This window comes from Myotis brandtii, unplaced genomic scaffold (assembly GCF_000412655.1).
Source record: "Myotis brandtii unplaced genomic scaffold, ASM41265v1 scaffold374, whole genome shotgun sequence".
NCBI classification, from domain to species: domain Eukaryota; kingdom Metazoa; phylum Chordata; class Mammalia; order Chiroptera; family Vespertilionidae; genus Myotis; species Myotis brandtii.
The window spans coordinates 926,881-946,358 of NW_005364372.1; the positions used below are offsets into that span (position 1 = coordinate 926,881).

The window sequence follows — 19,478 nt, forward strand, 5'->3', positions numbered from 1 at the left end:
CGGGAACTGAGCCCGCAACCCGGGCATGTGCCCTTGACTAGAATCAAACCTGGACGCTTCAGTCAGCAGGCTGATGCTCTAGCCACTGAGCCAAACCAGCTAGGGCAAAAATTTCAATCTAGAATGAAAAATGGACTTTATTTTAGCTAAAATGTACTGTTTTACATTTGGGCTCATTAAATCTATGTCAGGGTTAAGTACACCTGTGTTTGAACATACCTGACTTTGACTGTATGTATGTATGGGCGGAGGGGAGCTCATGATCTTTTTTTTCCTGTGTGTGTGTATGGGTAGACCCCTCCCTGGGAAGTCTATTTAATTCCTCCAACCTACCTACTACCCTCATCTGAAATAGACTCCTGAAACGGTGATTTGATGCTTGCCCTTTAGAAACTTATTATACTGCCTAGCAGGTAATATACAGAGTTGAGGAAGCAAGCATAGAGGGCAGAAAAATAGATGGGAAGTAAGGATGGTCAGTTCAGTGGGAATGAGAGCTAGTCTTATCCTAGTGATGGGACCACTCCCAACCTGGGCCTGCGGGTGAAGGGTTACTCACGGCTCCTTGCACTCCTAGGCTACAGGGCAAGCTAGCGGGACATGCAGCTTTCTTGTTAGCAACAAGATGGATGAATAGTACTAGAGGCACAGTGTGTATGTATGTGGGCAGTGCTGTTACCCTAAAAATAGAATTTAATTCAGTTAAGTTTAATTGAGGTTATCTAGCCCATGCAAGGCTCTGTATTTAGCTGCTGAGCAGACATGAAAATGGAAAGCCTGGAAAAGACACAAGTAGAAGGATTTCTCAAGTTTTCACACATCACACACACAGGGTGTCCCCCTAAAATGATACACACTTTAATAGCTGACAGTTCAATTTTGAAAATGAAATATATTTTAATAAACACTGCCTTTATAATTATTCCAAGTGTGTGTATACATTTTTTGGGGACACTGTATATATGCATCCACACATACACACGCAGACACTCCCTTGTATAAAGTTCTGTCTTCCCAGACCTCATCAGCTTTTCTTGCTTCTGCTGTGATATATTACTATGTAGACTTTTTTGAGTTCAAGACTCCTTTTCTTTTTGTAGGCTTTTCCGTCAGATTTCCTTTCTCTGAATCCGCAGCACACTGATGTAGCACATTGTGTGATTTCCCAGCTGTGGGACAATGCTACAGGACAGTGAGACGCTTTTTGAGGTGAGGGGCTGTAACATTTTCTCTAAATGCCTCAAGGCAAAAACATCAGTCTACTATTTTTCCTGAGAGTAAGACTAACTTTATATAGTCTGTGTTCTGAAAACACCCAAATCCTCAAAAAACAGAAACACTACAGATGTAGGTTTTAATAATCAAGATAACCAAAATCCAAAAGGAAAGAAATACCTTTTATTTTTACAACTTAAGAACTATATTTTGGATCATTTTGAGAGGAAGCCATGCAAAACTAGGGAAGACGGGGTCTTAGAAAAAAGGAGAGCAAAATGAACAAAATGGTAAACCACCTGAACATTTCTTGCAGAAACCTCAAGAAGTTAATCTGAGTTTAAGATGACCAAACTATAAGCACTTTCTCTTAAGCCATTATTTGACATCTTAGTTTCTAAGAGCTGTCAAAAAAAAAAAAAATCACAGAACTATGGCAATAATCTATATCGAAAGCAGGTTTATGTCAGATGCCAGAACATTCCTAGAAGTAGTTTCATGAAAAATACATAGGCCCACTTTTGGCTTCATTTATTTTACAAGGTCTCAAAGAATATAGCTCTAAGAAACTAATAAACTTGGGCACTGAGCTAGGCTCTGTATGAAGGAGCTGTGGGTCTCACATAAGTCAATTAACCTCTCAGGGTGTTAGTTTCCTTATCTGTAAAACAAAGAGACAACTAGATGATCTCAGGGCTCCTTCCTTTCAGCCCCCAAATCCAATGACGTTGGGGTCCAAATGATTTAGAATGTGTCATTAACAAAGAGTTACTATTAATTTATTCATTATCAAGCACTTCCCTTTGCAGAAATTATGTTGAAATATCTTAAAACATTACCTTATTTCTTCAATAACCCTATGAGGTAATATCCTCATTTTACAGATAAGAAAACAAAATCTTCGAGATGTTGTCCAAGGTCACAGAGTTAGAGAGTGGTGAATCCAAGATTTAAGTCTAATCATATCTCTGCCTCCAAAGCTGTGCTCTTACCTCCTACATTGCCCGCTTCTCTGAAAATCGTGGCAGCCTAGAAAGAACACTGGGTTGGGAGTGAAGTAATCTGGGTTCTTCTTGTTCCTGTTGTGTTTCTAGCTAAATGCCTGGGAATTTGACTGAACATCGAGAAACCTCAAGAGTCTCATCTATAAAATCAGGCAGTTGGCAGGATGGCCGCTGAGGCCCTGTACTGCCTCCACATCTTACCACTTATAAAGACAACGCGAAACCACTAAAACCACAGCTTCTCTAAAAACAGGGACTTCCCCAGGTCTTGGTGTGATATGTGGCCCAGGGTTTAGCATGTTTAAGGGAATGTTTGTATTGATTGACAGGCCACATTAGTAGGGAAAAGTATATCTCATCCAACTGAGTCACCTTCAGTATTGACCTTCTAAAGATCAAAGGTGGTAGATATGACACGTGACTCCTAGTTTAAACCAGTTCCTCACTGCAGCACTGAACTTAAATTACACTGACTCCAGTGGCGAGGGACAGGGAGACCTGTGACCAACCAACAAATGATGTCATATATGTAAAATGAGAGGATTGGAATGATGTTCACTAATTATTAATCACTGTCTTTTGATGTTGGGAGCACTTCAGCTGTCTCCTTTAGATCTTAGTATATTTGAATTTCTGACAATGAGCATGTGTTATTTTTTTTAAACAGAAAAAGTAAATATGAGAACCAGACAAATGGTACCAAAAGCATGGTACAAGGAAAACAACACCTTCTTTCACTTATAATAGTGCTAAATGCTTTAATAGAAACATGAAATTTAAAACTAAGTTAAGGCTTTATGAATTGAAAAACATAGAGAGTTATACTATGAGGCTGGATTTCAACTACAGGATGGGTCCGAAATAGCCTCTGCCTTCCTGCCATGTAGCACTCTAGTGAGGCCACTCCAGTTTTCCAGAAGCAAACACTTGATCGTGCCAAGTGATTTTACAGGCTATACCCATTGTGAAATGCATTCATTGTCACACAAATATTGCTGGAAATATACTAACAACCAAAGTCCAGAAAGGAATTTAATAATCAGCCATTAGGAGAAAATACTCTTATAACTTAAGCTCTTTAAGAAATATAGCATTGTCGCTAGAGAAATAAAAAAAGGCTTCCACAGTTGGAGTGGGTAGGGAATAATTGTGTGGTTGTAAGCTGATAGATAAAATTAAGAATAATGAAAAAACTAAATGGGTATTTCTCAGCTATTAATGATTAGTTAACATGAGCAAGGAGTCTGAAATGAGGCCAGAGATCAGCTCAAAGGGAATTACTAATTTAAGAATCACTGCCTTGGCTGGTTTAGCTCAGTGGATAGAGCGTCAGCCTGTGGACTGATTCCAGTCAAGGGCACATGCCTGAGTTGCGGGCTTGATCCCCAGTTGGGGGTGGCTGTGCAGGAGGCAGCTAATCAATGATTCTCTCATCATTGATGTTTCTATCTCTCTCTCCCTCTTCCTTCCTCTCTGAAATCAATACAAATATATTTAAAAAAATCACTGCTGCTTTAGATCACAAAATGTTCTTCCTCCCTGCTCTCAAACTAAACACCTACCACTAAAAAACAAAACTCAAACCTGAACTACACAGAAATTTAAGTATGAAATGAAACTCAGTCCAAAAATCAAACCTGACATGAATATTGTGCTCAATAACAGCCCTTCTCCTTTGAGTATAAAGAGATGAGGTAGTAGGTAAATTCCACTGCTAGCAACCTGCCAGTTATTTCAACACAAGATTTGTCTTTAGATAAACTTTGACATGTAATTTTTTAAATTTTAATTTAATTTTTTCCATCACCTTTTATCCCCTCTTTGCCCTCTACCACCTCCACCCATCCCCCTCCACCCATAATCACCCCACTGTTGCACGACTTGTAATTTTTAATATTGTCACAGGAAGGCATATTACACTTTAAATGATTATCTCAAACCCCCAAATGCAGTAACATACTCATTTAATAAAATGTTCTCACCAGTGGGACAAACACCGACTCTGTCTCAGATGTGCAGAGTACAGGAGATAATGCAGATGGCCAAGAGGTTTGGAAGAGGTAGGGAAGGCGAACAGAAAAAAATGAAGATGGTGAGTCTTTTTATATTTGAATATGGAAAAACTAAGGATGGCAAGGAGAACCTGAGTGAACACAGATCAAAAAAAGAAAAAAAAAAAGGGAGTCAAGTGAACATAATGGATATTCACATAAACCCTAAAATTTAAACTTTTTGTTAATAGACCAGAAAACTGGAGTCTAGCAAGGCTAACTGACTTGCTTAAGTCATAAACCTAGATGTGAAATGTCTTTCTCCACAGTAGTTGCTTTCCTTAAAAGAAAAGGAACAAAAAAAGGCCTCACAAAAGAAAAATGAACAATGGCCCAGTCCTTCCGTTCTTTTGCCTATGCCTAATTTCCTTTTTTTTTTTTTTAAAGCATAAAGTTGTTAGATTCCATTCGATTAAATAATACTTTGTAAGCTCTGGCTCGAAGGTAACTTCACTTCTTTCTTTTTTCCCCCCAGGTCTTTTGATTTAGGGCCAACCGATATTTAAACTCAGTTCTATAAGACCAACTGACAAAATTGCCTGTGAAATGTTATATAAAGTTATACTGGTTCATTCCCCCTTGAGTACAGGCCTATCTCAGAGATATCATGGGTTTGGTTCCAGACCATTGCAATAAAGCAAGTGTCTCAATAAAGTATTTGTAATCTTTTTGCTTGTGGACAGTGTAGTTGACAATTTGTAAAAAAAAATGCAACATCTGTGAAGCACAATGAAGCAAAGCACAATAAACCCAGGTGTGCCGACTCCCACATTGGGCCAGACACTGACTCAGTGATGAATCTATTTCAGAGTTCTGAGTAAGAAAATGTACTCTGTGTGGCTCTGTGGTTGAGCGTCAATGTTTCTATCTCTCTATTCCTCTCCCGTCCTCTCTCTCTAAAATCAATTAAAAAAAAACAACCCCACAAACAAAAAAACAACAATGGTACTTTTTTTTTTTTAAAGTAAAACAAAATGTACTCAGGGTAAACCCCCTGGACCTAATGACTCCATGTAACATGGCTTCCTCTGGTTTTTTGTCTTTATCCTTTACAGGCCCTGGCCCTCACCCTGTGGACTTACTCCTTCTTTGTTTTTGACAGGAAATATGCAGAATCCCCTTTTCTCTAGGACATACTCTCCTATTTCTCTACCATATGTAAGTGGTGAGCCAAGACCCTTACAAAATTCTAAGTTCTCAGAACTCATCATTTCATTGACAAGAAGAGTCCAAATAAAAACTGGTCAATTAAATCAACTTTTATTTAGGCATCAATATCATCAGACATTCCCATGTTACTATTTGAGAACACCAACACTAAGAGAGTAGAGCACTGTATATAGATAAATAACTCTTTTAGTAATCACTAAGCACTTGAACACTTTTTAAAAAAAGGTACAGGTAGGGAAGGGAAAGCTCAGCAGGCTTTATAAAAGGACAATAACAAGAACAATATCATTTCAATTCAATATAGCAACCCAAGATTTCCCTTTCTGTCAATTCTCAGAAAAAATATTAAGATTTTCTTTCTTATCATTTTCAATCAGCAATTAATGTAAGTATTTGCACTTAATACAAATATCTGCCTCCTCTCACCAGTGATATCCAAAGAATATCTAAAGATAACAGTTTACAGAGATATTGGCTTAATTCTAGATAATCCAATTTAAGTAACAATGTTTAAATTGTCCCCTTTGAAGGAGATCAAAAATTATCATTTTTGGCTGGTAGAGAACACACAAAAATGGATTCCCTTTAATGATAGTTAAAACCATTTTAACATTTGTGAAAATATTAAGTTCAAGAATTTTAAAATAAAAAAATTCCTATATAGTACATTTTATTAAGCAGTCCACTTGAATAATGAAATATTATGTTCACTTTGGGAAATTTAAGGTAAATAATAATTTATAATGAAATCAGCCTCCTCAATTGTTTTAAAAGACTAATCAACTAATATTAAAGTTATATACAAATAATGGTAAATGGTGCAAATTTTTCAAGATGAAGTTTTATAGCAAAAAGAAGAAATGGGTTGGTACTTCTAATAGAAACATTTAATAAATAATGTAATGAGATTCTAATGGTGTTAGCATCAGGGAATAAGAGAGAATTGATAAAAAGAGGATGTTTTTATTGGTAGTTATTGCCTCAATTATTTGAAATTTTCCACCAGAAGTCTAAACATTTGTGGTTGAATATACAAAATAGCAGTAAGTAAGGGCTATATATAGGAGTAAGGAAAACATCAAGTGAGAATTCTGAAATTACAGTCTCATCTCCAGGCTGGTGCAGAATATTTATCTCTTTTCGACTGTTCAATAAAAAAAAATAAAAAAATCAAGGAAAGTGTTAGAGCTACAGACCAAAAAAACCAAAGTGCTAAGAGTAATTCCACATTTGCCTTATTCTAGAAACAATGCTCACTGTCTCCTAAATGAAATCAGGATTCTCCTTGTTCCTTTGCATATCAAATAACTATCTACTTTATGTTAAGATGAAATATTCCCACCAAAACATGATTAAGTCTTTTTAACTATCAAATCCAACACTATGGTTAGGCTTTGGGAACTAGGTGGGTATATAACTATTATCAACACCTGAAAGCTGTGGTTATAGAATTACAACCGAAACTCCTATGATTTCAGTTTTTGTTTGGAAAAATAGTATATTTATAAATGTCCTGCTCTTGACTCAAAAAGACCCTAAAAAATTTAAAAACACTGAAATTAAATAGCCACTGAAGTGTCAATAATCTTAACCTTAGCTGATATGAAATAGACGTGCAGGTGTAACAATCTTTTAAGTACACTGACATTGTGCTTATTAGATTGTATTGCTAACCTGATCCTCCTTCCTTGAAGAGGTCTTTTTGATGTTGGACAGCATATTTACTCTACGCATTATGATGTTAAGTATTATAACAAGAAGGAGAAGCTGTTGCTGGTCTCCTTCTCTACTAAACTAGAGGAGGAACTGCCAGGAATGGTGGCTCTGTTGCAGCCAGGCCAGATGTGGTCTTATTGGACCAGACTGAAACAACCACTAAAACTTGGCATATAGCTAACACTCTGGCTAATGAACATTTCTGTTACTGTCTACCCAGACCATTAGATGGAATTTCTTTTCAACTGGCAAGGAAAGGAGGTCTGACCTTGAGGATCTCCTTGGAAATGAAGAGTAGTTTGTTGCCCCAAGAATCTCCTACATATTACAGATGACACATATCCTGTATTTGGGTGTCCTACTTTTATACTTTTACTGGGTAAACCAAAAAGCTGCCAATTGCAAGTAAAACTCAGAGCAGGAGAATGCTCTGTAAGTCAGACAGGCTATAGTAGTACAGCTCAGCTGCTCTGGCTACACTGTGATCCTGGGGCATCAGGGTGCTGCATGTGGCTTCAAGCATGTCCCAATCTGATCACAGAGCATGCCACTGGGATTCTGGAGCAAGCCAACCTACTTTAAGCAGGTACCATTTAAAAAAGTTTTTATTGATTTTAGAGAGAAAAGGAGAGGGAGAGAGGAACATGGATGGGCTACCTCCTGCTGGGGATCGAGCCCACAACCTGGGCATGTACCTGACTAGGAATCAAACCTCTTGGTGCATGGGACAACGCCCAACCAACTGAGCCACACCAGGCAGTGCTAAGCAGGTACCATTTTCTCAGTAAACATCTAATGGCTGGCCACTAGTTCTAACAGACAGCAAATGCCTAACACTAAGGGAATCCAGGTGACCATATCATTCATCCTTTTTGGAGTTTATCTGATCTACCAAATCATAAATAGCATGCTTTTAACCAATAATCTGATATGTAAACATAAGACTGGGCTTATGGAGGTCCCAAAGGCACAGAATACCTGAACAGCTAATTACAACCCTTACCCACTAGGCTTTTTCCCTCAACCAGGATTATATCTTCATGGAGGCAGTCCCTATAAATCAGCTGATAAATGTGAGAAATCTGAGCTTAGTTCATTTGTGACAGTACTAGCCAAAAGAGGACTGCTAAAGCATTACAGTCCCTGCAGGGAAGGTACTGAGAGACCTTACAGAAGAAACATATTCTGATTTGGCAAAATTTCAAGCAGTTCCTTTTATTGTCCATTATACCTTTCAGGACGGAAAGCCTTTGGTCAGTTTTTTTTTTTTTTATCAATTCTTAGGCAGTGGTGAATGATTTATCCAAATGGGTACAGATTTGGAATAAGCAAGAATGGAAGATTGCTGACAAGGAGAACTGAGGAAAGATAAAGCAGATGGCTGTCCGGAAAGGACACAAATTTGTGTCCAATATAAATTCTATCCAGAGTGCCTACAATTGCAGCAAAAACCTCTTAATCATCATGTGGACAGGGCTGCATCTATATCTCTCCCCCACCCCCAATCTGATACTTGCTCAATGGCCTTAAGAATGACCACAGTAGCAATGATAGAGGCCTGCATCAGCCAGTGGCTACAGAAGCTAATGACCGCACCCCCCCCCCCCCCCCCCCATGTGACTATCCTCTACTGGTCAGGATCTACTCTTGTCAATAATATTGGCCAATAGTAGGCCCTTGATTTGTTAACATACCTTGAGGGGACCAGTTAGTTACTTAATACCAGGCTAACTATACTGGGACCTTTCTATTGTTGAAGGGACAATGCCCTGACCTTACTGGAACTGATACTTACTCTGGATTTGGATTGGCCTTTGTGGTCTTTTGCACTCTTAACACCGCCACCATGTGTTTTGATAAATGCCTTGTACATCACCACTACAGTATTACACACAATGCCTCCAAGCACCCGCTTCAGTGAGAAAGATCAGATAAGTATCCTGATGTCAACAGGATGCTTTGGACTCTTCAAGTATCTACATCAACCAAAAATAGGCCTACAAAACGATGAAAGAGACCCTTATGTGCTTAGACTCAATACCAATTATAGACTTGCAAGGATGGGGTGCTATCTTTTAGGACTGGCATTTGCTGTGTCCCAGCAAATACTGTATCATAGTATCAGCAAAATATTGTTTTATCTCCCCCACAGCCAAAAACCCAGATCTAAGACACAAGGGATAGAAATGTTTGAGTGGACTCTAGTAAGGTTATAATTAATGATCTATTTTTTAAAATTGTGTCCCCACACCTGTGACTCAGGCTCTGCTGGCCCAACTGGCACAACATGTACTGGAAAATACATTAAACTTGGTGATCAATTCCAGATGGTTGCATTAAAGGTAATTTTATCTTTTCTCTTGTGATTCTCTAGGTTTTCCAAATTTTCTAAAATGACTATGTATTATTTTATATTAAACATAACTACTGAACAAAAACAAAGAAAAAACATGTACTCCAGACGCAGATATTCATTGGAAATGGCACATAAGGAAGACAAGGAGTTGTAACAAAAGCAAGGAGTTGCTAACAAAATGAGGTAAGATAAGAGAACTGGTGCTCCATTTCCTTTGATAGTGGTCACTGTGCTGCATTCCAGAGCAATTATGGAAGCATTTGAAATCTGACTAAACCTCAGTTTCCCAATTTATAAAAAGAAGATGAGAACTCTGTTTCTCATAAGGTATGTGAAGGAACACCATAAACAGTAACATCTCTACAGGCATGAGTTACTACTACTGGTAGTAGGTGAGTGTCTACTTGCTCAAAACTTTCCGAAAGAAAAGGAAAAATTAGTTACCTTTGGGTTAAAATATCTACAAGACTGTGGTTGAGAGCCTCCAAACAGGGCTATGCGATAGTCATGTTTCTTTCTTCTGGGCCTTGTGCCATCTACCAGCTCTTCTCGATCCTCTGGAGACAAGAGATGATACCTCATTCCACCTGTAGAAAAATACATGGCAACTCTTTAAGAACTTCAGGAACTTTAATGCTTTGAGGGGAAAATCCACCCAAACACAATAGTGCTTTTATTTGTGAAACCGTTTTTCTATCAGCCCTCTATGAGGGGGAAGAGACAGGAGAAATGTGTAAGGATCTGAGTCCTAACCAATTTATTATTCTCAGCAATTACCATTATGCTGATTGCTCCACCCACTATTACATACCAGTGAATTATCTGGCTCTTCAAGCAATAGCTGCCAAAATAATAATTATTGAAATTCAGATCTCCTAACCCAGCAGTTCTCCATCTTAAACATACATTAGAAACCACCTAGGAAATCTATGAAAGCAAGCTAGGGCCATACCACAGACTAATTAAATAAAAATCTCTGGTGGTAGAGCCCAAGCATTGTTGGTATTGACCCCTTAAAATATAGATTAAAGCCCTAGCCGGCCCAGCCTGCATGGCTCAGTGGTTGAGGGGTGAGGACACATGCTGCTTGATCCCCAGTAGGGGGCCTGTAGGAGGCAGCCAATCAATGATTCTCTCTTATCATTGATGTTTCTCTCTCTCTCTCTCTCTCCCTTCCTTTCTGAAATCATTACAAATATAATAAATAAATAGATAGATAGATAGATAAATAAATAAGTAAAAACAAGCCCTGGCCTGGTGGCTCAGTTAATTGGAGTGCTATCCTGTGCACCAAAAAGATTTCGGGTTCCATCCCTGGTTGGGGCACTACAGGAGGCAACTAATCAATGTTGTTTGTGCTGACCCCTGAAGGAAACATGAACTGTGGCTCCTTCATTGATAGGCTTTTCCTCTCCAAGGACAGGGCTGGGGACAAGCACTCTAGCCCCTTTCCCTGAGGAACTTCTTGCTCCCCTTAGGCTTATTCCTTTGGGAGTTATTCCTGTGAGGGTCTGGTTATACTTTTAATGAAGAGAGAGACTAAAAAAAACAACAAAACAAAACAAAACAAAAACTGCCTAAGGGCGAAGGGTAAAATAGTCATTTGCTTGTTTCAATATTAGCTCCAAGTGGAGGTAAGGTATCCTCCTTTGAGAATTTATGATGACAGCCCTGCTCTCCTGAAGGTTCGAGGTTTGAATTTACCTACCTGTAAGTCAAAGAAACCATAAGTCAAGAAAATTTCCAAACAGTCCTGGATTATTGTACCCAGGGTACTTGGCAGAAGCAAATACTATTCTCCTCTTGAGGAGAACAGGGAAAATCTGCAGGAATACAACCCTGGCCTCCCAATATTTCTGGCAATTAAGATCAATCAAATATAAACTCATAATGTAAAAATACAAAACAAAAGGATTTAAGCCACAGAAATAAGTAAATAGAACTAACAAAACAGCAGCATTTGGTCTCCAAAAACCAAATGGTATTCTCAAACACAAAACAAAAAGATATGGGGTTTGTCAAGATTCTAAGTATTTACTGACTGCATATTCTTTCTCAGGAACCTCTGGGGATACATTAGATTAAATAGAGAGAATTAAGGACGGGGAAGACCTAGGGTCCAGGAAGACAGCAGATCTAACACAGGAGAGGAGTGAGAGGACATCCCAGCATTGCTGAGAAGGGAAGCCCAAGGACAAAAATTGTGGCTTAGGCCTGGAGAGTAAACAGTCCATATTGGAATAGGCAGAGGCAGGCTCCATGAAGAATATTTCCAAGAAGTAAAATAAAAGCAAAAGATTGTTTAATTGTACCGATAATTTCATCAAGTGGCATTTTACAGAGGGGTTGGGACTTAGCCTGCAAGTCATGAAAAACTAAGTAAATGGAAAAATGTTGCAATTATTAGCTCCAGGCTATAAAAAAAACCCACAAACAAAACAAAGGTGTTTAAGAAAGAAAACGTGATCACTATTTGGCTAAATAAAATAAAGGAAACACCAGAAACCAAGTGCATGAAAACTATCGTACACAAAAAGGAGACAAAGCGTAAGTAATGTGTATATATTTTTTACCTTCTATCACACAAGTCCCTATAAAATAAGGAGTGGGGCTAAGTCCCCATCCAGGTAGACAGCTGCAACTTCAAAGGATTAATTATCTGGAAGAGCTAAGTCTTGAATGTTTCTCCCTGGCTACTGAGTCTGATTCATTCTAAATGGTCTTTAAAGCCCATGAAAAACTGGTTACACGATAAGGTTATAAATGGATATTAAAGCAACTTACTTATCACCATCTTAAGGCATTCAGGATTGTCTTGAATAAGTGGTTCAGCTTGTACAGTTTTACTTAAGAAATTCTTTGATATAAGAGGAAACCTGACTTTAGCAAGGATATCAACCATAAATGGCTGGCGATTAGGTTCATCGTATTTCAACCACCTGACTGCAGCATCATAAACCTAAGGGGGGAAAAACAGCTTAGTAAAGTTCTTAGATGGCAGGAACATTTCCAGTTACCTAGATTTACTCTCACATCGAAGGGGAAGAATCTCATAACCACTATTCCCAATATTTTATTCAAATATTTGCTTTCATACCCAAACAAAACAAAGCCTATATTTTAAAACAGTTTACACACTGCTCTAGTGATTCTTTTAGGTAACATGTTTTTTAGAATTACTACTACATAATGTAGTGACAGGGAGAATGTTGAATTTATGGGTTTTCAAAACAAATTACATTCCCTTTTTGGAAGGAGATATGATGCATATTTCTATTGAAAAAAATCAATATATATTCATTTGGTAACAGGAAAACAGGTTAATTTCCTAAGAGGCCTTCCACCTCAAAAGATGTGAAAGTCACCTATGATTTTATTTAATCTAATATGCTTGAATTGTGAAATGATAGACTTATCTACTTTCCAAAAACTTTATAATATACAAATTTTATATTTAAAAAATAAATAAGATTTTTATATAAGAATAATTTTCTAAAACAATACTGTGGCTCATTTAACTGTACCAAATAAATCCAAGTTTATTAATATAACTTGATTAACAAATCACAGTTTAAACACACTGAAAGCAAACATTATTTCATATACATACACATCTATCATCTAAACATTGAGCTAGATAAAGTTAATTTTGGGTTGGTATTAACAAGGCCTAAGCTCTAATCTCCCTATGAGTTCATTTTTTATGGGAATTGGTCTATTTTTTTTAAATAAACTTTTTCTTTTGGAGTAGTTTTAGATTACAGAAAAGTTACAAAGATAGTTCAGAGTTCCCAATTATCCTGCACCCAGTTGTTGAAATGTTACATTAGTATGATACTCTTATTACAACTAATGAACCAACATTGATACATAATTATTAACTAAACTTTGTACTTTTAAACAATTTCTTTAGTTTTTATCCAATGCTTTATCCAGGAGAAAGCATTTCCCTGTCTTTGCCAGCATCTAGCAACCACTTACATTTCTTGGCTTGCAGCCCCTTCCTCCCATCTCCAAAGTCAGCAATGGCTAGCTAAGTCTTTTTCACATTGCATCACTCTGACACTGACTCTTTTGTTTTCCTTTTCTACATTTAAGGATGCTTATTACACTAGAGGCCCAAAGCACGAAATTCGTGCAAGGGGCTCGGCCCTCGCAGCCCCAGCTTCGTCCGGAAGGTCGTCTGGACGGTCCTTGCGCTGTTCGGCCGTTTGGTCCATTTGCATATTACACTTGTATTATTATAGATGGAGCCCATCAGGATAATCTCATCTCAAGATCCTTAACCACATTTCTAAAGTCCCATTTACCATGTAAGGTAACCTATTCATAGATTACAAGGATTAGGATATAGACATTCTTGGGGGAGGCATTGTTCTGCCTACCATGGTACCCAATAGCTTTGTGTCTACCAAGTAGACTAACTTTTCCTATGAAACAAACTTTGGGATACTCTATATGAAAAACACATTCTTTTCTAATTGATTCTTTTTCTTGTCATGTATCCCAACATGAAGCATAAGATTTAATATAGACATTTACTAAGAAAAATGTGAGAAGGCAGTTTAGTCACCTGATCCTCTGCTCTCACAGTCAAAGTGTCCTGGTTGAGGAGATGTGTAACTCGCTTGACATCAAGTTGTAGAAATTCATCAGTTTTGTAAACTTCAGTAAAATGTTGATGAATAAAGTCATCTGCAGTTGCTTTCAATTCCGGACAGTCGAGACACTCTGCTAGCACACTTATACCTAAAAACAGAAATAAAATGAATAGAAAATCACCTTTAAAAAAGCCTAAACCTACACTGAAGATAAAATATGACTCCAAGAAGCCTTCATGAATTTCATAAACCTGGGTTATTTTTTCTTCCATTGATTTGTCTATTTTTATGCCATTTTATGTATGGCTGATTTTGATATTTTGTAGGACAAGCCCCCTTCAACATTTTTTCAAGCTTTTCTTGGCTAGGTTAAACATTTTCTCTTGTATATTAATTTTAAAATAAGCTTATCACATTCTACTTTAAAAATCCTGGTATGATTTTAACTAGGATTAAACTTAATTTTTAAGTTACTTTGGGGACAGTGACAACTCGGCAATCTGGAAGAGCTCCACTTAGGAAGATGACATATCTCATTTATTCAGATTTTTGATTATTAATGTAATTATACAATTTTCTTCATAGAAACCCTATATTTTCCATTCAGCCTGTTCCTAGCAATTTAATTTTTGTTTGGGAATTAATTGATTTATGATGTTACATTATCAGGAATCTGCAAAGTCCTTACTGTCGATTGGCTATATTTAGTCACATTTCACTGTAGAGTCAGCAGCTAAGAATATTTTTTAATATTTTTGAAGTGTTGTGTATATATATATTCTCCCCCAAGGAAGAAGGAGGGGGAGGGGAAGGAACAAAGAGGGGAAGGGAAGGAAGCGGGAGAAGGAGGAGGACAAGGAGGAGTGAGAACTTTTACAGAAAAAGTTTGCCAATCTCTCTCCTAAATAAAACCATTGGTGCCAAAACCGGTTTGGCTCAGTGGATAGAGCGTCTGTCTGTGGACTGAGGGGTCCCGGGTTCGATTCCGGTCAGGGGCGTGTGCCTGGGTTGCGGGCACATCCCCAGTGGGAGATGTGCAGGAGGCAGCTGGTCGATGTTTCTCTCTCATCGATGTTTCTGGCTCTCTATCTCTCTCCCTTCCTCTCTGTAAAAAAATCAATAAAATATATTAAAAAAAAAATAAAAATAAAACCATTGGTTATTGTATGTGATCTCCCTTCAAAGTCATGATATAAATTTTTTCAGTTCATTATCGTGATTTTCCATGTTTCAACTTCATGTTGTCTTCAGATAATGAGCTTTGAAGCTTTATTATTTATATCCTAAAAGTTCTAATAACTGATGCCTGCTAATAAACCTGTCACATTATAAATGTACTGACTGATGCCATGCATGGCAGATTTTCATGTTGAGCAGCCGGACGTATCTGTACACTTATGCTCCCATCAAGGAGATGTCATTTTCACTAAGAACCAGTATTTGTTTATCGACTAGTTTTTGATAGTTGAATGTGTTGCAATTATGCAATCTATTTAAATACCATATAGATCAATAAAATATGAATGTGAAAAGTAGTTGTTTCTATGAAAAGTAATCTTTTTTTCTTAAATATATTTTTATTGATTTCAGAGAGGAAGGGAGAGGGAGAGATAGAAACATCAATGAGAGAGAATCATCAATTGGCTGCCTCCTGCACGCCCCCTACTGGGAATGGAGCCCACAACCAGGGCATGTGCCCTTGACTGGAATCAAACCTGGGACCCTTCAGTCTGCAGGACAATGCTCTATCCACTGAGCAAAGCCAGCTAGAGCTGAAAAGTAATCTTAAGGTTTAAGACAGATTTGAAAAAAGCTCAAATTAGGCATGACCAAGAAAACTGATAAAATCCAGAAAACATTGGGATTCTGTACTCAGGCTCTCATTAACTTATTGCTTTTTCTCCACCTGTTCCTTCTGAAATTCCTACTTCAAATTAGTGTCCCTATATCTTCTTTTCTTGTCATTTATCTTTTCAATAATTGTTTCCGATTCTTTGCATTTTTCTTTTGTATCATGAGGCAATTTCCTGTTTGATATTTATTTATTTATTTAATAGGTATTCCATTCTATTTTTTAAATTCAATGGAATTTCATGGATCCTTTCTATTTTAAGTTCTCTTCCATTTCTTATGTTAAATGGCTATAGCAGCCATTCATTTTGGCTGTTTATCTTGAGTTCCTGCCCCTCAAACTACTGGTTTTCTTTTAACTTTGTACATATGCCCTTTGCCTAATTCCATCAGCTGTCACGGATTCCTTTAGCACTCATAGAAGTCAGACTGTTGGGATCTTCTGGGTAGCAGAAATTGACAACTGATGAAAAATAAGATGGGAGTTCTCCAATCAGCTCTCAGGGGGAGCTATGCTCAGGGCTAAAAGGAAAACAGGCTGAAGCACTTCGCTGGGGTACTGAGTAGCTGCACTTGGCTCATCTGGCTGGGCCACTGTCTTTGCTTCAGGCTTAGCCAGATTTTCAGGCTGCCCTTCCTCCCAGCTTTGTAATCAACGTTGACAGAAGGCACCCAGAGGTCAAACTCCTAAATGGTCTCCTCAGAAGTCCAAAGCTTAAGATGTGGTTAGCACTAACTTGCTTCAGGTTCCACACTATGCTTTGTACTGCCACATCCACTCCCTATATTATAGATGAATCACCCCAGTATGAAATTTAGAGAGTTAGGGAAACACACTTAAGCCATCATCTTCCAAATCCTCTTTAAAATCCTTTTTTTATAATACATTTTGAGCAAATTTATTTACATAAGGGAAAATAAATCTCAGGAATATAAACCTCATTGATATATGGAGCCACAAATTATGGACCAAGAGATAAAAGGGCTCATCCCAGAGTGTCTCTATTGGGGTTGAAGGCTGGTCTTTTATTCCTAATATAGGGATATTTTCACTATGTAAACCAATGGCTACCTTCAAAAAAGAATTCCATTAGTATATTCACCTGCACAGCTATTTCCCCTCCTGTCCCATTTGGTTCAGTTCCTTTTCTGGATACCAGAAACAATCTCATTCTCATTGCCTTTGCCTGGCTTTGATCCTTCCCTAAAATTTATTCCGCTTCCTCTTCTAAGATCTTTATCTCTGCACTCACAGTGAGGGGAAGGGGTGCCAGATGGAGCAATGCAACTGTCTAGGACAGCCGTGGGCAAACTACGGCCCGCGGCCGGATCTGGCCCGTTTGAAATGAATAAAACTAAAAAAAAAAAAGACCGTACCCTTTTATGTAATGATGTTTACTTTGAATTTATATTAGTTCACACAAACACTCCATCCATGCTTTTGTTCCGGCCCTCCGGTCCAGTTTAAGAACCCATTGTGGCCCTCGAGTCAAAAAGTTTGCCCACCCCTGTTCTAGGAGGAGGGAGCCTAGAAAAGGGGGAACAGAGGAGGCTTGCCGAACTTCTTGTGAATCTCCAGGAGCCCTTTGCCCCAGCCTTTGGTTTCTTGTCATCAGCACCCCTCATCTTCTCCCATGGGTCAAAAATCTCAGCATTGGCTGGATTCCCAGACCTCTCTCTCTATTGTCCTTGATTTCACTTTCTTTCTTAGACTCCTACCCCGATCCTCTTCTACTCTGAATCACAGCAAGAGTAGGAAAATGTAATTACAAGGATCTGGATGTTCTTTCATGTGCTGCTGAGCATGATCTCACAGTGAAAGCATACCACACCACACTCTGGAAAACTCTGATCAACTTTCTGTTTCTCCTGGTATCAAATACAAACTACTTTATTAATGGCTTTAAAATGGAGTGCTACAGCAGCCCCTTAATTAGTACCTTACTGTACAGTCTAGGATTTTTAAGGCTTCTAGTATACAACAGTTAGCAGATCTGACTGGAGAGGCAGCACGTGTAGCAGTGAAGGATAAGATTGCTTGAGTTCCAACCCCAGCTCCTCCACATATCAGCTATATGACCTCAGCAAGTTACATACACTTAGTTTCCTTATCTGTGACAGATCACAGTAATCATAAGGGCTTCAACACAGGTAAACATTCATGTTTACGTTATCTTATATCACACACCACCACCAGATGCAATCCTTACTCCTTTCTAGATAAACAAAAAATCATTAATAAAGCTATTGTATATTTTAGAAAATACTGATACAGTATTTGATGAGCTCATTGCTGCCCAAGTTAATATGTACTTCCCTAAGCTCTTCTTAAAATATATTACTAGAAAAATTTCTAGTGTCTTTAAGATTAAATGGGGATACAGTTATTTTTTTTACTAAAATACACATTAATGGTGTGTGTGTGTGTTTAAATAGGAATCTGATTTCTTACCAAGACAGTTTGAAGCATCAACTTGTTCTTTCAAAAAATCAACACACATTTTCTTCACAGGTTCAATTTGGTACTGGTTTGCTGCATCTAATAAAGACTGAACGTTGTTGCTATTCACAGAAATTCTGCAAATAAGTTAAAGTGAATATTAATTTCCTACATTTTTTATTTAAATAATGCTACTGTAGAATGCATCCCACTAGCCCCTGAAATTAAGCAAAAAATTAAACTTTCAGTCCTTGAATGAGTATGGCAGAGGACATTCAACTTCCCCCTCCTGTCAACACAACTCCCTCCCGCACCCAACCTCCCCACTGGGGCCATATCCTTGAAGTTTTTCATTCTGAAGAATCTGGAACACACTGATTTGCTACAATGCTTTGCCATGTTAGATCCCAACCTTATCCCTCCACTACAGAAATAGTCCTCCTTAACTTACCTAGCAGTATAAGCAAATTCCACAAGTTGTTCAATAATGTCAGGTTCAGCATCTTTGAGTTCTACTTCAAAGGACTTTGATTCAAGCATGTTAGCTAAAATGAAGAAGAGAAACACAAATGGCATGAGTACTACCTCGGAGGAAACAGCTTATTCCAGGCCATGTAAATATGGAGAGGAATAAAAGGACAAGGACTTCTCTGAAATCAGTGAATTAGTGCACTTCTTAAAAAGGGCGGGGGGGGGGGGGGGAACAGAGAGAAATAAAATTGGACTTAGTATTTTCCCAACTTCTAAAATAATTTAGTAGCACTCTTTTAAATTGCTATGAGCAAAATGCCTCTGATGTTGCTAAAACAAACCTATGAGAAAAATGACCATTATATACAGTCAGCTACAACTAGCAAAGCTCTCCTCTCCCCCAAAATCCTGGCAGGTAGATACATTCCATAACTTGATGAAGCTCATGAAACAGTACTCAGTACAGGTACAAGGACTTGGACCCAATTCGCAACTCCAACTCCAGGATTCTTTCTAGTATTATCTACACTAATAAAAGAGAAACATGGTAATTGGCGTACGACCGCTACCCTTTTCTGCTATGACGCGCACAGACCATGCAAA

The 19,478-nt window shown here is 38.0% G+C and overlaps 1 protein-coding gene across 5 annotated transcripts in view; it reads right to left on the reverse strand.

Annotated features, from left to right (window-relative positions):
- Positions 1-19,478, reverse strand: part of KLHL7 (kelch-like family member 7) — a 47,684-nt gene that overhangs the window by 12,523 nt on the left and 15,683 nt on the right. For all 5 annotated transcript variants that reach the window (XM_005872283.2, XM_014544632.1, XM_005872285.2 and 2 more), the window contains 5 exons: positions 18,856-18,949; positions 18,417-18,541; positions 14,086-14,261; positions 12,297-12,471; positions 9,957-10,099 (listed from right to left, as the gene is read on the reverse strand). In XM_005872283.2, coding sequence (XP_005872345.1) covers positions 9,957-10,099; positions 12,297-12,471; positions 14,086-14,261; positions 18,417-18,541; positions 18,856-18,949 — 713 coding nt within the window. The remainder of the gene's footprint in view (positions 1-9,956; positions 10,100-12,296; positions 12,472-14,085; positions 14,262-18,416; positions 18,542-18,855; positions 18,950-19,478) is intronic.